At 44.2% G+C, this 19,412-nt stretch overlaps 1 protein-coding gene across 2 annotated transcripts in view; it reads right to left on the reverse strand.

The window, feature by feature from the left end:
* SSH2 (slingshot protein phosphatase 2) overlaps nucleotides 1–19,412 on the reverse strand; it is a 90,262-nt gene that overhangs the window by 65,365 nt on the left and 5,485 nt on the right. The window contains exon 2 of one of the 2 annotated variants that reach the window (XM_063174090.1): nucleotides 14,580–14,672. The exons of the other annotated variant lie outside the window; for it this stretch is intronic. Within the exon in view, the coding sequence (XP_063030160.1) occupies nucleotides 14,580–14,591 (12 nt within the window). The 5' untranslated portion in view covers nucleotides 14,592–14,672. The remainder of the gene's footprint in view (nucleotides 1–14,579; nucleotides 14,673–19,412) is intronic. 2 annotated transcript variants of the gene reach the window in all.

Here is a 19,412-nt window from a genome sequence, read left to right on the forward strand (position 1 = left end):
AACAAGATTCAATCTCCATTCTTACGTACGGGGACTGGAGCTGTCTGCTTGGATTTAACATCAGGAACATCACAGCAAGTTCCTGTACTGTAAGATACGATTATTAGCCTAAGTCATGCGCCTAATAATCACTACATTTCTATTAACCAAGGAACATTTCACACAGACTACACCCTAAAAAAACATCTTTCAAAGCTTAAAAGGATTCCCATTTAATAACTGCTGGCTATGTATGATTTTATGCCAACATACCTGACTGTATAGACAATGCCTGGGAAGTGTTTTTATCAGGAGTGAGTGGTCACAGCCAGCAAATATCAAAAGAGCACCAACAATTTAGAGAGTTTTCACCCCTTAAGTCAACATCTTGTAGCTGTGAGGTGAACACTTCAGATACTACAGAAAATTAGTTAATATTGATCCCCCCAAACCCACAGCAACATTCAGATGTATCCATGCCATTAGAGATTTTCACTTAACATGGTCAAACACCCACCATGTGCACAGCTTTGGACTCAGTCTCAAAGGAGAAACTACAAAGCAAAGGACTGTAATTAAGTGAGCAGTCTCCCAGCTCCCTGCCTACATCCCATCCAGTTGTTCAGACATACACTAAGTGTCTCTGAGCTGAACATGACCTTTCCTGGGAAGAAGACAGCAGCTTCAATCAAATCAGAGGCTGTGCAACCAGGTACTGACCCAGTGGTTAAACCATGCAAATGCTCCTTTCACAGCATCCAGCAGTGTCCCAGTGTCCCTCTGTCTGGGCTGCAGCCACACAGAGCACTGCACACTTCCCCATACGGGAGCTCTCCTCGTGTACCAGCAAATATTAAGCAAGTCAGTACAAAAGCCACACTCCCACAACTATTTCCCAACACATGGATCACCCAGTCTGGTCAAGTCTTGCAGAGGGTGCCACTGCTGCAGCCACAGCCTCTCCCCTAATGCAACACAAGGCACATAGAGATAAGAGCATCCATGGACAATCAGATTCCTTAGGGCTCAACTCAACTCCTGACACAGACACGTGGTGATGGTGGAGATGCCCTGAAGATACCCATGTGGGGTACCAACATCTGCATGGAACTGGCACCAGATGCCCAAAGAAGCAACTCAGTGGAGGCTTGTGAAGTCCAAGGGATGAGGATCTGTGCATGGACATCACACAGAACTGAAGTTCAGCGCCTTCCAAGACGAAATATTTGATAGATTCCTGTTCAACAGCAGACCGTGCACAAAGCTGCTCCTATCAGTAATCTCAAATCATCTGCTGGAACAAAGCAAGACAAATGTTTGAGTCGCACTGCCAAATATCTATTACACATTTCTGTAGCAGAGGGACTTTTCTGCAGTAGTCTGAGTTGTATCAATCTCTTAAATAAACTGTGTGAGCAAAAAGCCCACACATGCTGCCTTTGCAGTATGGCTGAAGTGCCAGCAACAACACTGCCTGGGAAACGAAATAAGGGCTGACTCCAAAACCTGGGTTGATAAAAGGTTCCCTGTTTCTTGCAAGAAGCCCAAGACTACACAAAAATTCACTGGGGTTTGAGGGGAGATGCAGAACTGTACCAGGTACCACTTCCAGTCTGACCATGTCTAGTAGCAGTTTGGTACTAAAAAGGGTCACTTGGCCACCAAAAAAATGGGCATCCAGAATCTGCAAATTCCACAGCTGCAACATGGAGAACCAGAAATCTGTGGCAGTTTGTGTGAACCAATTTACTCAGTGTATTTTGGAAACCATCAGTGTGGTTGCAATGTGCAAATACTCACTAATGGAGGATAGGTCTCAAAGCTGAACTGAAAACCAGTTCAGACTCCATCAGTCTCTGGAGGTGGTTAACCTTAATCATGAATAAAAATTACGAAACTAATTCATAAAGTCACTTAGCATGCTCTAGAGAGGAAGCTTACTGCTACTTTTTGAAATACTTCTATCTGCCATCAAACACATTTTAAAGAAGAAGCTGCTACCAGGAAGCCTTTAAATTTGACATAAAAGTTCTTCAAAAAGCTGAGCAAACCAGGCCACAAACGAGAAAGGGGAGAACTGCTCTGTGTTTTGCATAGAGCTTTTACCTCTCCTGAGCCATAGGGATAAGGGATAAAGAAGCATTTCTCCAGCCACTGCTCTTTCACCCCTCACTATTTGCATGAAATGTTTTGAATGAATGCTGTTTTCCTCCTCACATGTCTTCTGGATTTGAGGTTCCACATAAGGAGTAGCTTTCTGCAGCCAAGTGTTCATTCAGAGGTTGGCATTCCTTCTGGATTGTTTTCTGTATCACTTTGCTATGTCAGTAATTGGTATATTTAGGTCAAAGACATTGTGCTCCTGCTTGGGAGAGAGAAAAAAACAAGTTCCTTATCAAAGCTTTCATCTTCCTGCTGGAGCAAAGAGATTTATGCAAACCTTGTTTAGATTAGCACTCACTAAAAACTGCAGAACTAAAACTCAGACACTTCAAGACAAAAATTACAAGCCTTCAACTGGTACAACAAGAGTTAGGATGAGAAATACAGTGTGACACAGCCTGCTACACTACACCACAAGAACAGATTAAAAAGCAGATTACTGTCAACTGAATTTCTGCAGTGAAATCAGCCTGCCTGATGAGGAGTATAACAGCTTTTGCCTTAATCAGAGACCCACCTAAGGGGAAAGAAAAAATCCCCATATATTGCAGATATATATTCACTTTAAATATCCTTACATCAAACATGTATTAATATAATTTTTCTCTCTAAAACTGTGTAGTAGTACATCATCTCTAGCCACTTACAGACACTATGGGAAAAAACTCAGCAGATCTATGGTCTCCTTGAATAGACCTTCCCCCTGATTTTCAGAAGGCCCTTCAGCACCCTGCAAGTATGACAGAAAAGACAGGTATTTAATGTAATTATGATGCTTTGCTGGATGTAATGCCTAGCAGAACCCTAAAGGTATCTGTTTAATCTCCTTTCAAGCAAAGCTAGGGGCACTGTCAACTGGAAATCTTAAAATCTAGGAGCATTTGTTACCCTAGAACAGTAACAAATGCTCATGGTAATGAGCCAAGTGTGAGAAGACTCAGTGGCTGTAAAAACACAGGCACTGGAACTCCAGTTTTCATACTGGAAACTGTTGCTGATGTCAAGGCTTGACTAAGACCAAGTCAAAGATATGCATGTGTACACTGGTGAATCCCAGGGCAGGGCTTCTACCCAGCCAACAGTCTGTGATTAAAATGAGATCCCAGCTGCACAGGTCACAACGACGAGCAGCCCTTCATTACCCACTCATGCAGGCTGACACATTCACCTGCATGAAATTGTCCCTCTGCAATTAAACACGATGGACATTCACACCTCAGACCCTCTCCAGTCACTGCCTGTTCAAACACAGACCTTACCCAAGCTCCCAATGCCCTCCAGAGCTCCCAGAGCAGCCCTGGCCATGCTGCTCCTCACCCCCAGTAGCTGGGCCTGTTTCCAGATGGAGACAGAGAGAGAGAGAGAGACTCTCCTCAACTGCTGCATTAAAAACGTGGCAGCTAGAATTAAACAAGATTGAAGGAGCCTGAAAAGCAAACTGGCTAATGAGCCATGTGCAGGGAAGTTGGAGACCCGGAACTGCAGCTGATACTCCTTTACCATCCATGAGCAATAGGAAAGCATTTCAAGGAATAAGGACATAGATCAGACACGGCAGATGCACAGCACCAGCTTCTGGGTTAAATTACTTTCCCATTGACACGAATAAGCATTTAAAAGTGTTTTTAAGAGAGGAAAATATTTGGTTTTCATTCATGCTGAAAGGCTATTTTAGGAGGAGAAGGAGGGTGGAAGGAAGGGAGGTACACGGCAAAGGGAAGGGTCTTTGTCTTGCAATCAGCCATCTTCCTGTTAGCATCTAGTTTACCTTGGTGCACACTCATTTGTATCCCTGCAGGAGTTATCTCAATTAAAAATCAGGGAGTTATTCTAGGGCTCTGATCAAGTTGTAACTCCAGAGCTTTGACTCTTCCAGAATGTACAGTAGGGTCACTAAAACAATGCTGATCCACCTGCAACATACACGAAATATATTATTCCTATAATGGAACAAGAATAGAGCTATTTGGATACCACTCCTACTTACATCATAGCTGTGTCCATAAAATGAAGCTGTGCCAGCACAGCCCACTTGTTAAAAGTCTAATTCCTGGTCAGCAGCAGCATAACCAGGCACAGTTTTTTCATTTTGACAGCTTGTCAAATTCCACAGACTGAAGCACACACCGCCATCCCTGAGACGTGTTTCAGCTGCACCCTCACCCCACACCAGCTCGTAGAGCCCAGGGGCTGCCTGTAACACAAAAGCATCCTTCTGCCTGCCAGAATGCTACAGGAGACTCTCACCCACTCAGCTCCTCTGAGATCCAATCCCTGCAAGTCCTTGTCAAATCTCCTCTTGACGTAAGGAACACACAACACAGAGAATTAGGAGCAGCGCAGAAATCTTCGTGACCTACCCAAAATAAAAGCACCAGCAGCCAGGCCACTCAGGGATCTTGGCATATTGCATCAATAATTAAGAGATGATTTTCTGGATGAAAGATATTCTCAAAGGGGGAAGTTATTTAACACTTATGAAGATGAAATAAAGACTCTGAAAAGAGAACAGAGCAACACTCAATCTTTGCAAATTCCACAATGCTCAACCTTTAAAAAGCAGAGAGGAAATCATTAATATTTCTAATTCTTTACATTGCTTAACCTGAATCTGTGTTCAACGTTATGAGTTGCAAATTGTTACCTAGCACTTGTGAGAAAAATAACAAAAAAAAAAAAAAGGGGTATCCAAGCAACTATATTGTACAGCGTGTCTGGATGCAGCAGCATCTGCGTTGGCACTCGCAGGCTGCTATTGCGTAACCCTGGATTCAAGCAGGAGCACAGCCGGGGAGGCTCTGCTCTATTGCAGTGACATATCTAGAACACAAGTGGCTGGTAGAGCTTTAACAGCAGGAGTTCAGACTCTAGATCAGAGCAGGAATTGGCAGCAAAGTCCCTTCACCTCTAGCCTCCGTTTGGGTAAGGAAAAACCCCCGAGTGTTTCAGGCAAAACTTCAAAAGGAATTGCTGGGACAGCTTTCTGTGCATGCAGGACACAAAGCAGAGTCTGTGGAGAGCAGAGGGAAAGGAACGCCTGGAGATATTCCCTGGCAAGACACTGCAGGGAGAATCACAAGGTACAGAGCGTACTCCTCGTTCACATCCGCCATCCCCGGGGCGCACAGCGGCCTCCCAGCCGCCCCACTTCTGCCAGGGGACTGCTGCTGCTAGAACTGGGACATAACGCTTATAAACTGCTCAGATCCCTCACTTCTTCACAAAATACACCCAGGTATTAGTCTCATGTGGTTGGAATTAAAGCCAGAGCAATTTTCTTGCCTGACCCAAGCTGGTTTAGAGGCTCTCACACGGTATTTCTCTGCAGCAGGGTTCTGCCTACACTCTTCCAGCACTCCATGCCTACAGCAACTGGAGATCCAAGGGTATAGGGAGTTTCTGAGGGACCAAAAGCAAGGCAGCAAATATAACACCTCCTCAACAGAAGCTGAAGAAAAAAAAAAGAAAAAGGAAAATGAAGCTAGGGAGAAGAACAGGGTTTTCTGGATGAGTCAAATACTAGCAGAACAATGTTGCATAACGAGTGCCCCTTGACTTTTGTTATTTCTCCCAGCCAGCTCCTCCAAAAATCTATTTGTTATTGTTTATTTGGGTATCAGTCCAAATTGCTGTGGGAGGAGAGAAGAGAAGAGGATATGCTGTCAAGCTATTAATTCTAGCACTGTAGTCATTTAGCACTCTCCCACTATTAACGAATCAGTGTCCTGTTTACTGCAACATTCTCTAGAGTCAGCCTGAAAGTTAAATACAAAACCAGATGTTAATTAGCCTCTTGCAAAAGCGACTCCAGCACTGTTTCTCCTCAGCCAGAATGAATTCTGCCTTTGCTTATTTACCCACTGCTCTGTCCAGAGCAGCAGGGCTGTGTCACGTCTCTCTGGAGCAGGCAGGAGCCGGAGAAGCAGGAGCCCAGCAAGCAGCACACAGCTGGGAGCATCACTCTTGAAATTCAAGCCTCTGCGAAACATTATATTGTAATAAAGGCCAGGCTGTGTCAAAAGAGAGGAGCAACTGTGGCCACCATCCATCCTCCCATTCTTCCAGCACAGAAATCACTTTTCTACACGAGTGCACCAGTAACAAGAGAAAAGCTGTACTCAAGCAGAATGCAGGGTTATGTTTGGTTATTTCCCCCTCTCAGGAAAGGAGAACCACTGGCAGCAGGTACAGTTTGACCTGTCAAAGGGACACACTTCCATACAGCCACCTGCCCTCACTCTGTGCCAAACCTTGCTGTTCCCTGGGGCAGGAATGCTGGAGGCAGAAGCCCACTGTCCAGAACAGCCTTTAACAGAAGGACACAAACACGGTGCCAAAGGCAAAGGAACCACATTAGTCTTGGCACAAGGCTGGATTTGCCTGACCCCAGGAAGTTCAATGGATGTATCAGATTTGCAGCCCTGTGGTACTTGTCTGTATAATCCCAGCCTCCTTTGTGCCATCTGTTTCCCCTTCGGCAGACTGGCCATTAGAGACTCAATGCTAAAACTCGTGTCTCCTTAGTAACAGGTTTTTGTTGATCTCCCCCGCGCCTCCAAATCTTTCTATCAATCCGGTAATCTAGCAGGATTTTCCCTGCAGGGGATACATAACAGCATCAGTGGAAAAAAAAAAATATATGGGACAACAAAAACACTTTAAAGGCAAGGGTAGAAGGTGTAAAAGGGGTGTGCATGAAGCTACAAGAGTTACAAGTCTATGGAAACCAGATGTTCTCATTATATTGGAGCAAGCCACCAACAAACCTTCCCAGTGCCAGGTTTGAGATCTCATCTGAACACTCAGTCCTTTACCAGTTTTTTTCTTAAAGAGCTGCCAATTATAAACAATTTCCCATCAATACAAAAGTCTTCAGAGAAAACATCTTACTCAAACCCTTCATCCTTAAAACCATCCTCTCCAAGATCTCAAAGGCAGAAACACTGCCAATCTCAATGCTGTGCAGGTAAGAAAGGACTGTATTCCCTGTCTATAGAGACTGGCTCTCTTACCACAGATTTTAAGTCACTGATTGCTGGCTGCTTTTGGTTCCTTAATCCCTAAATCCCCACACTCTCTTCTTGAGGTTAATCCAGTTAAAACTCTCCTTTCCCTTTGGCTAGTGCCTTGCATAAATAACCACCTGAAGAGCAGAGCTGCAGAAGCCAATGCTCAGAGTATGGCACTTCCCAAAACTCTGTCCCACTGCAAAAGACAGTGTAAAGTTCTTGTTGCTGCCTATGCCAGAAAAGGAAATCAAGATTAGCTAGGTAAGGGCAAAAGGCACTCCTTATGGATTGCTTAAATCAGCAGGAATCAATCATCCAGTCCAATCCAAATCCTCTAGTTGCTTTCTGCCTTAAGATAACTAGAAACAGGTTTATGTTATACTAAGATAAAGCAGCCTTAAACCAGAGTAAGCCCTTATGTGAAAACCTCTCCTTTTTGGGAGGAAAGGAGAACTTGCCTTTGAGGTCAGCTCTAAATGAGCTCCAATTACAGCCATATAGGCCATGTGGGATTTGGAAAAGCAACACAGATCAGCAAAAGAAAATCACCTCTGTAGACTCTGCCTGGCTGGTCTGGCCCAGGCAGCTCCCCTGGCACTGAGCCCGTGGGCAGGAGAGTGAAAGCAGCACTGGGACAGGGAGCCAGCCCTCACCCTCAGCTGCCAGGAGAGGCAGTGCCATACACAGTCAGGCACATGCAGACCATGAGGACGGTCTCACTACGCACAAAACAGCAACAGTCTGACCCAGCAAAAAACAAAACACACCCAGTGAGGGCACAGAGGAATTTGACTCCTGTAGTGCAGAGAAAGCCAGGACAAGTGGGTGAATGAAAGTGTGTCCTTTTCTGACAGGTGAGACCTTACCCACTTCCAGTGGCACTTGTCTCCCCTGGGAGAGAGCCCTGAGTATCATGGCACCATCTCTGGAGAGGTGGGAAGTGGGTGTGCAAGAGAAGTCCTTAAGCTGGGACAGCTTTTAGGTCAGTGACACAATTCACCACGTGGATCCTGCCCTTGCAGCCCCCATGTGTATCTGTGTGTCTTACTCTCATTGTGAAGCTGGGCCAGACGCTCTGGGGCAGCAGGCCCTGCCTGCCAGAGTCAAAACACTGCACATGGGCTCCCTGTGCATGCCAAGCTCTCCAGGGCATGCACTGGAGCCAGCACTCACACCATAAGCTCTTTGTGTTCCTGGTCATTCACAACCAAGAGAAAGAGAAATCTGGTTTTGAGAACTGTTTATCAGCCCAGTGCTTCCAAGATCCTCAATCTCATGAGTAGAGAAAATGAACAGCCCCCTCAGCTTGCTGCCTAACCAAAGGGACAGCAAGCAGGGCATGCATTCTGCCTGCTAGGGCAGGGCAGTCCCACTGAGTGAAGAGTGTGTGGCAGGAGGACAAAGCAAGGAGCCTGCACAGCTCTGCAGTGCAGCACGCTCCCAGCTCCATTCACGCGGATATGGAAAGCCGCTGCTCAGTCTCTGGTGCATATTTAAATGCTCATTCTGAATGGCCAATTAGTCAGAAGTGGAATGTTTCTGCATTCACAGAGGAGCTATTTTAAGATTACATTATGCTCTCTGCTTCCATTAATAGGTACAAATAAAAAAAAAAGGGAAGGCGTTACACCCAGCAATGCATTTGTCTCAGACTCGAGTGCTGCATGTCCAAAATCCCAGCACAGGAAAGTTGATGAGTTCTGTTATTGACAGGCCACATTCCTCCTCACAGCTCCAGGGATCACCCAGTCATCAGGCTTGCCAAATCTTGATGGAACAAGTCAAATCTCTGTGTTCACTGGCCACCTCTGCTGCAGGCCTGTCAACCTGCATCTTCTAGAGCTGTGTTAAACCTTGTGGAAGTCACCACACTGAGAGAAGTTAAACCAGACCAGAGCAGCATCTCACGTGTCCTGCAGCTCTGGAGGAGGCTGACCCAGATACTCTCATTCCAGACACCACTTTCCCTGCTCGTGTTGCTCCCCAGGGCTGCCTTCACTCAACCATAACCAGTGCACATCTATACCCCTCCAGTGCCTCTGCATCCCCTTCCAGGCCCTGGAGGACCACAGATATTTGACAAGCTGAAAGTTCACAGAAACTCATTTTGGAGTAAATAGAGAACTCTCAGGTTCCTTAAGCTAACAAAACTAAAATCACTAAATGCTGTTGAGCTTTCATGAAAAACAAAGGCAGTTTTAGGGAGAACACACATTTATGTTTGGCCAAGACCGACCCCTCCCAATCTCTCCTGCATGTGTTAGGAATGCAGCTGTATCCATAACATCCACACACACTCATCCATCAACTCCCACATCCACATTTGTTTCTTCCACCCTCTCCAAGCCTGGGCTGTGATATCAGGGTTTGATCAGTGTGGTTTTCTGAGGAGGGGGACTGGAAGAGTTGAGAAGGGAAGCATGGATACAAGCATTGTGCCAAACATCTCACAGAAGTTCCATGCCAATGCCACAACGGACATTATTTTAATTCCAAAAATCAATAATCTTAACACAGGACAGACTGAGTAGAGTCAGTTTTCTGTCAAAGGTTTTGCTTTCACTAACAGGTTTATCCAGATCATTTTGAAGATCAAAACCACAGAATCCAACAGGTACAGGTATAATAAATCTCATTAAAACCAGAGCAGGTCATCCCTCTGATGAACTTAAGCTGTAGATCCTTCTAATACTCTTGAAGCAAGCTTGGGTGACCAGCCAAACGAGGATTCCCTCAGCTCACAAATCCACATCTCCTGAGCCAAGTGGAAATACTGTATGAGCTAAGGAAAACAGAGTTTTGTGTGTGGGTTGGATTTTTTTTTAAATAATGTGAAGAGCAAGCAAAAAGTCTCAAATTATGCAGCAAAAATAAGAGAGTCAGAGCTGAAAATAAAATCCAACTTGGAGAAAAAAGGTGATATAAAAACATTGTATTAAACCAATGTTACTTTGATGTTGGATTCAAATCTAAAGAAATGCTTAGCCCACGCAGACATAAAAACTACAAAAAACCCTCATAGTATGGGAACTGTATAAGGTACAGCTCTGCTGAAACATGATTTACACAAATGCAGAGGGGGAAATGCAGAGCATTCAACAGCAGTAGCAGCACATATACACAAATGTATGTGTATGTGTATGTATGTGTGTATATAAATGAAAAACAGCATTACATGATGTCAGGAAAATAAACAGGATGCCCAGTGCTGGAAAGTGCTGCTTAAAACAAACCTAAAACAAACCTTGTGAGTCCTCAGTCCTGGGAGGGCTCTGCTTCCACTGGACACAGACATCACAGGCAGGCAGTGGGACAAGGAGCTGGAGACTCACTGATAGAATTTTTATTGCTCCAAACTTTGGCCATCGTGGAGAAACCAAAAATTCTTGGCACAGATGCAGTAATTTCAACTTTGTTCATTTTACTGCAGTAATAAAGATATTGCTTTACTGATGCCACAGTTGATATACACAAAAAATGTGGATCAGAAAGGCAGTTTCTAACTTTCTCAGTTAAGGCACACCCACCCACCAAGGATTAAAAAAATCTTTTCTCCCAAGATGTCAAGGTATTGTTTTTACCAAAGCATTGGGTTTTCCTTGTTTTTAACAAGGGTAGTAAGAGAAAAACTCAGCTGTTAATGCAGAAAACAATTCTGTGAAACTATGGAAGAGGCAGAAAATCCTGGGTTGCATTTAACTAGGGAACAAGGTCACAAATTAAGCAGTCTGAGAATTTCTGGTAGCTTAGCCCTGAATCAGTTCCCCCCCACACCTTTTTTATTTTTTTCTCCCAACCCCCTCCATTACTTAGCTCAAAATGCAAGCCCAACAAGAACACATGATACAGCCTGCATTGGTACAGGCAAATACATGGCTAAGTCACAGGAGCACATTCTTGAGAGCTCATAAACCATCACATGACAAACATCACAAGAAGTCAATTTACTAAACTCAATTTAAACTTGAAGAAGTTAATAATAATAAAAGCCACAACGGGAATGTCTCTTAGAGAAGGAGAGGCTGCACTTGAAAAGAAAGCAACAAACAACAAAGCCAAGATCAGTTCTCATGTTATTTGAAACTTTTGATTTCTAGTGCTACACATGCAAACTGGTATTGCTTACAAGTCCCTGATAAATACTTGTAGTTACACAGCTTACAGCAAAAGCTGACCAGCAGCCAGTGAAGATCTTATCAATAAGCCTCTCACAAACAAATACTGAATTTTATTGCAAGCACTTGAGCTAAGTCTTTCCTGATTCTACATGTCTGAAAACCAGCATCCTGTTCATTTGCTGTATGCAAGGCACAATCCTCCTCAGCTGTCACAAAGTATTGACAGCTATTCAGAACACACACAAGCTCTGCTTCCAGCTCCAAGCAGACAAATGGAAATAAAAGCAGAACTGCCTCTTAACAAGATGTCATTGTACAAACTGATGTTCATGCTTTACCTGCATTGATTTCTGCACCAGGACAAAGGAACTTGTTTTTTAATTACAAGAACCATTTTCATTGGAAAAGTCTCAAAGCTACATGAACATTTTATCCTGACAATTTAATTAGGGATTGGTCCAATTCTAGTGCTCAGCATCCAGGGATCCTGAAGGCTCTTAACTGTTTAAAGAGGTTGCAGTGATCTGCAGGCCTACCATCAAACAGATCACTGTAGACTCATCCTTGGGATTAAGTCATCTCTATTTGTGAGCCCTTATGTGATGATCTGTTACAGAGCGTAAGAACTGCATGAAAGCCTCTTCAAGGCCTTCACCACCATCTGTGAATTACATTATTAACAATGGTATGAACTTCCTAAGAGCATCTGGTTCTCTCCCCACCCCCTTCTCAGATCACTGGGAAGAGCTCTTCAGTATCAAAACAGGCACAGGCAAAGCTGTTTTCCTCTTTTCCTTGCTTCCCTACCTCCTCCCACCCTTCAGCAGCACAGGACAGACGGGGCTCAGCTCCCCATTTCCATGCCCTGCATGTTTTCTGCACAACCCCTGTTATTGTTAAATAAGGATGGACAAAGACAACTCCGTGATGGGTGTACCACAGGCATTTTACTGGGAAAAGAGGAAGCTTACTTCATCATTTTGCAGAGGCAGCATCTGAAGTATGCTGAGAACTGTGCTGAGGCACAACGGGGACCGCACAGTCCCACCCCAGGACTCACTTCCCACCAGCACAATTCCTGACATTAACCAAAACCAGGCAGCAGCCACTCAGCCAGCTTCAGCAGTTACTGCTGTAGCAATAACTTTCTAGATGCAAAGAAGTATTTTGTCATCCCAATTCTTCTCCCACCAAGGATGTTTTAGTAGTTGATTCTGAAATCGTGCCAGCTTCTTGTAAACAAGAAGGAGGAAGAAGCAGCATTGCCTGGGATGTTGGAGCACACTCTCCAATGAACTTTGCACAGAGTTCACATCAAACAGCCTCCTTGGCTGCTCTAAGGGGTCATTTACTCTTGCAGGAACGGAGCCTTCCTATCTTGTTTTCTACTGCTTGTTCTCCAAACCCAGCTTCTCCTCTTGCTCTCTAAGTAGGGCTCTCGTTGCCTCGACTCTCTGTGCTCATCAGCAGCCGTTTTTCCACTCTGTTTTGCACAATACCACTCTTTAGTTGCACAACGGCTTGCAATTCAGGCATCCTTACAGCCCTGTAACACACAGCATCTTCCTCTGTCCTAAGTTAGCAGCAGTGCTTCTTGAAAGAAAAGAGCAACATTATGGGCAGCTCCATAAAGACTTGTATTCAGAGGGAAACAGAATCCAAAACTAACAATCCTGCAATGTGCAGTAACAGGCAGAAAATACTGGGTGGAGGGAGGAAGACAAAACTGTTTCTGCACAAATGCACATGAACCCTTCTAACAAACTGTTTCTCTTATGCCCATGTTTCAAATAAATAATCAGACACATGTTGATGTGCTTGGACAGTTGCATCTAGGATGTGCTGCTACTGTAGTTAAACGAAAATACAAAATTTCTTCAAGTTTAAAAAATAATAGGCAAGTATTTGGGGTCACCATGAGTCCAGTGTTGCCCAAATCCACGCCCTTTGTGTGGGCTGTAAGAGGAAGTCTCAGCTACTGAGCTGACCTCAAGCTACAGGAGGGGAGGAGGCCTCCAGGGCCATTCTGCCAGGGTTTAATCTCATTATGGTCACTCAGCTTTGGCACCAGGCAGGTCAAGATGAAGATGGACCACTATTCAAACTTCTGGGAAAGCACATGGTTGTGTTTTCACACAGCCATTTAAAAAAGTCAAGCGAGCCACAAGAAAATTAAGCAAGTTTTATGAGTGGCTTTAGATGGATGGCTTGACAACAGAATCTTGACTTATTCCCTGCAGTTTATTGGGAGGGATGCAGGGAGAAGAAAAGTCAAGAAGCTGCCAAATGTTAGAGCAAATTAGTGGCAATTAGAGATCGGCTCTGCCAAGCCCAGGTCCCAGCATACAGTGGGAGCATGGTGTCCTATCAACAGGATCTTTATAACACTGGTATCTGGAACAGTAGCAACTAAAACTGGAATGAATTCCCATCTTTCAAACAGTATGTACAGGTGATCATGTAATCAAATAAATTAATATTTTACTAAATCAGTGCATTGAATATTACCCGATGAGCTCATTTTTGGAGGCAGTTCAACGCCTCACTTCTAGGACTGATGTCAGTGTCACATGCTTGGAGAGGATCAGTCTGCAGCTGGATATTTTAAAGCCTTCTATTAGGAGCATAGAAAAGTCAGCGGATTTCAACAGCATCAACCAATGAATTTTTGTTTTATCACAACAATTTAGTCACCAGACCCCACTGTCAATATCTCTGTGAGAATATCAGGCCATTTCAGACACTTCAAATCACCAGACGGAAACTGAAGAGCGCAGCAACTGAGTTGTTCCAACAGAGAAAGTTGTGTTTCAACAGGAAAGGAAATCAACAGAAAGACAAGGAAACAGGAAACTCCGATTCTGACTGGCTCCTGATAAAATATTTAACCTTTGAGAAACTAAACTCAGCAGCTGTAAAAATACATAAACAAACAAACAGTAGCAGAGCAAAGGGTGTTGAGCATCAGCAGCACAAATGCTCCAGGCAGCAACATTCAACCCCGAGTTCAAATCCCATTCACTCACAGACCAACTGTGATGTCATCCTTTATTCTGACATAATGCAGGATGTCACTGCAGTTCAGTGGCAAGTGTTCATGCAGGATCTGTGAAGTCTCTGCACTTTGATGCTCGCTGCTTCACTTTGTACCAACAAGCAGGAACAGATTTGCATTACACAAATAAGCCGTGTCTTTATTGTGCAACTGCATGCGACTTTTTGGGAGAAAAACAATGCTCAAATACAAGGAGTGCTGTGTGCATCAGGCTCAGAGTGGGTGGCAGTGATGTTGTCAGAAAGCACCGCTTACCTCCACACCCATTGACTTCAGCAGAAGGCTACATACGAAAAGTCTCTGAAGATGAAGCTCAAGTGTTCCCTAACCCATGGCGCTGTCCATACACTATACTTAAGAAAGAGACAAAACAAAAACCACAGAAGTGAAGCAGCATGAAATTGCAGGGTTTGGGTTTTTAGTTTTTAAAGACTCTTGCAGTCCTTGTTCCAGTTAAGAAATCCAACTCTAAACCCATCAGTTGTGAGCAAGCCCTTCCCCACACTGCCTGAGCTTTTGCCATGTCTGGGGTGTAGGATGAGAATCATGGTGTTTAAGGCATGCTTAGAGTGCTCCCAGAAGACCTTGGATGAAGATGTGTTAAAGCTTCACAGTCAACTCAGCTGTTAAATTGTTCAGTGAGACTGCCTAGGCCAGTCAGGGGCTGTACCAAACCCCACTGCCCTCACATGCAGGACTGGACACAGCCTGTTTTAAAGGTCCCTGGAAGCTTTTGTCCATAAAGTTCACAAACCCTGCATGGATAGATCAGTTCACCCTCACCCAGGCTACTGATTTAATTTGTAATAGTTTTGAGAACAGCAGAGTCAAAGGCAGGAAGCCCTAAGGCTCAGTGAATGTGAAGCCCCATCCACAGGACTGCAGAGCAAGGAGCAGCTCAGATCCCTCCAGAGGAGCTGGCAGATACAGATATTTGAACTTCAGCATGTGATAGACCCTCCTTGCACTCTGTGAACTTATGGGAGGATAAATATGTTTGGTGCCCAGGCTGCAGATGGGGTCAGGGAAGGTTTCTATAACCAAGACAAACTCCCAGTATTCCTAGCAGTTAACTCCAGAGGCATGTGACGATTCTCAGATTGCAGCTTTTATCCCAGTTGCAGAAAGACAAGACTGAAGGAAATAACTAGATCCTTACATGTCCAAGCTCTCATTTAGCTGCCTGTGGTTCAGCAAAGCATTCCCTCTCATTTTAAGATGAGGCTTATAAATTCAGTGTACCCCAAAGATTTCAAAGCGAGCAGAATGCATCCTTCATTCCAAACTAACCCATCTCAGCCAGAATTCCTCCATACAGAATTCCAATTTTTTCCAGAGGTTTGAAGCTATTTGGCAGTTGTACGACACTCAGACCAGCCTGCACATTTCTCTCTCTCTCTCTTTTTTTTTTTTTTTAATTTTAGACTTAATGTAGCATGTGCTCTCAGAAAGGTTTACAATGCAGCCTTTTGTAGTTGACTTGCTCCAAGCTGGGCCACTGCCAGGTTGTTATCAATGACATTTTAAGGCAGATGAATGAAGTTCTTATTACAGTGACAAGCAGAATTGTGATATGGCACATGCATACACTGAAAGAAGAGAGCTTGCTATTAGTTTGTCAGGTTAATAAATAAATAGCAATTTCATGAATAAAAGCCTTTTATTAGGAAACAAATGAACAAAATTAATATTTATAAAGCTTTAGTGGTTTAGGGCACCCTTTAAAATAAGATTATTCATTTCAGTCACAGTCACCATCCATCATGGATTAGAGATTCTTGAACACAGCTTCCCCTCCTAATTCTCTTATCATAGCAGTGCAAGCAAAAGCAAAGCTCTGCCTTCTGAACTGCTCAGGCCAGACTCAGTTTGAGATTGACAATCCTGAAGGCCCATGACATCAAACATTTCTGTTACATCTCCAGCACTGCAGCTAAAGACTGCACCTGTTGGAAGAACTGTTGGTTCCTTATCACAGCAGGAAATTCTCACGTTTTACACAGCGTGCTTCCACACCACACAGAGCACTGAACCTGTGCCAAGCCACAAAGAGCAAGACTGCACGTCAGACAAAATATCAGCACTGGGCCAGGAAATCGCTCCCCATCTGCCCCAGAAGAGAATCTGCACCAAAATCCTGCTGGCATCTCTCACCCTTCAGGGTTCTTCAGCATCTCCCACAGCACATGCAGAGAATGTTCACCACCAAAGTGAAGTTTTAGGAGGGTGGAGTATGTCAAGGATGTCCCACTTCTCAGCAAGCAAATGAAATTCTGACACACACAGACTGTTTCTCACCTCAAGCTGTCTCTGTCTTGTGCTGCCTTTGGCTCAAGGCATTCTGTGCTCACCTGTCCTAAAATCAAACTTGCAAGTTTAAATTTTAAATAAGCTGAGTAATTTTGGGTTGGGTTTTGTGGGGCTGTTTAGTTTTGGTTTTGTTGGGTTTTTTTATTACTTTACTTCTTAAATGGGGCACTTCTCAAATTCAGGACCAAGACGTGAGCAAGTGCTCAAGCTTAAAAATTTATTTTGGCTCATTCCATCTTCTCCTCAAATACTAAAAAAAAAGTTCTCAAACTTTTCCCTTCTCCTCAAGGCAAAGTCAAGTTTGAACTTTCTCAGTCATATGAGAAGCAGAGAGAAACTGCCCCAAAATAACCACCTCAGCCATGTATGGTCAACATGAACAGATCTGAGCTAAACAGAGCTTCCTCCCCACCAGAGCAGTTTCTGGTTTATGTGTAAAGGAGAAAAATTCCACTTCAAGGACCAGAAGTGTGGGTTGCAGAAGCGTGTGGCACAGTTGTTATCTTTGCAGCATGATGCACAAGATGAAACCAGGGATCTGTGCAGTCTATGTGAAAAATATTCACTTCACCCACTGAGACTGTGCAAACTCTATTCCAGCCATACTATAAATGTTAACTAGTAATACCTCCCTTGCCCTAAAGTATCCTACAACTATGGGCAGCTTTTGGGAAGGGGGTTGAAAATATGCTCTGCTCATATTGGTTTTCCCTGATAAACCTTTATTTGAGATTCAGGAGCAGGGCAGAAGCTGCATTGAAGGACAATTCCCTCCCAGGACCAAGGCAGCCACACAGGGAAGTGCTGAGGGATGCAGTGGCAGGCAAACACTAAAAGCAAAAGATAATATATTAATATTTGATCCCCATCTGCAGCTGTACTGACAAGTTTATGCAATATTAAACTCGACCCACACTACAGGGGTAGCTACTGTCTCATGATTCATTAAGAGGTGGAATTCAGGCTTACACATTCTAATAACTGCTGCTGAACCAAAATACTACCAAGGAGGAAGGAACACCACAAAGAACAAAAAGGTCTAAGTTGTCCTGTTTCACTTCACTTTTTGAAGTCACAAGCTTGCTCCCCCATGTAAGCACAACTCAGCTGAAAAAAACCCAGAGCAAACTCGCAGTAATCAAACTCACTAGATGTTACATAAAAAATATTTGGTTAGAGTGTGAATGAAATAGTTGTTAACCATTCTGCAATGTGAAAGGGCAAAGGGGAGGGCTGTCACTTCAAGGTTTGCACTTCACTCAGGAAGACAATACAGCACGTAGCTGTTTCCTGACACATCTTGAAGCACTGTATTTAAATGCAGTGGTTTCAGCATCTCTGAAGTACATGCCCAGAGCTGTTTGTCCTTAAACTACTTAAAACAGCTGAGGAGGACTTCGGAAAGGAAAACAAAAGAGAATGACAACAGAAACAAAGAACAAAAAAAGAATCAATCCTTATTCCAGAAACACCTTTATCTCATCACCTAGCACCTCCTCTTGTACCTAGGTTTAGCTGCTGTCTGTAGGTCAGAAAGCTGAGTCACTTCCCTGCCTGCCCCACAGTAGCTCATGAGCTAAATTTCCAGTGTGACACCCAGTTTCCTACTGAAGATGCTCCAGGACTCAGGGAACAGCAGGCTCCAAAGGATACCTGCTACTATACAAGAAGCTCACAGACATCAGCTGACTCTCTGCAGTCCATTCAGAGCTTCAGGGACCTGTGGAAAACTCCATTTTTAGATGCACTGAGTGAAAGGGTTGGTCCTGCACCACTCAGAGAGTCAAACTACCTCTAACTACCAACCAGCACTCCTTTGGAAAGCAAAGCACTTTACACATGCAAGGCACATGCCCTATCCCTCCCTCTCATCATCCTGTAAAATGAAAAGATGAAAAGCATGACATGTTTTGTTTCAGGGTTTTTTCTGAAGAATCCTAATGTACACAATTCTCAGATGTCAGCTGTTGAAGCTAAACCAAGCCAGTTGAACAAGTCTTAAAAGTTCTTGCTGCAATTTTAAATATGATAGTTCTGTACATCAAAACAGAAGGGACATGGTAGCAGCCAACGAGAACAGGACAGCCACAGTTCCCTGGGCAGGACTGCCTTTCCACATTAAAATTCACTTTTCGGATATTTAATTCAGTTACAAGTTGCAGTCCAACTCCTGAGACAACATCTCTGGAATTCACTTCCCCAAGATCTCCTGTGCTTCTCCATCGGCAGAGCAGTGGAAAGCTCAAGCCTCAAAGGCACCTCCTGAGCTCTGCTATGAGCTCAGCACAGGGACAGCGTGATCCCTGATAAAACACTTCTTTCAAAACAGCTCAGATGAAATGCTCTAATGTCTTTGATTACTCCAGTACAAGAAGTTTACACTGTGCCCTTAAGTTCCCCAGTAATTTCACCCTGAAACAGCCCCCACCAATGCAGTAACTTCATTATTTCCACGAAGCCTCAGTTCAGGAGCGTCTGGGGAGGAAGAGGAGGAGGAGCAGCGCACCCAGGAGCAGCACAAGGCGTTTCAGCGATGCCAGGGGCGTTGCACGGGCCGGGGCCATGGGGAGTTCACGTCACAGGGCATTTGCCAGGAGCTCCATGAGCGCTGGCATGCACGGCAAGGGCGCGTCTCACCATGGAGGCAACAAGCTGCTAAACGCGGTGACTCATCTCACAGCAACGGAGCAGCCTGCAGTGAGCAACGCTGATAAGATGCATATTCAGAGCAATTCTATTTGGGCAAAAAGCTATTGACACATGCAAACCCCTGTATAC

The sequence above is a fragment of the Melospiza melodia genome, chromosome 21 (genome assembly GCF_035770615.1).
Source record: "Melospiza melodia melodia isolate bMelMel2 chromosome 21, bMelMel2.pri, whole genome shotgun sequence".
NCBI classification, from domain to species: Eukaryota; Metazoa; Chordata; class Aves; order Passeriformes; family Passerellidae; genus Melospiza; species Melospiza melodia.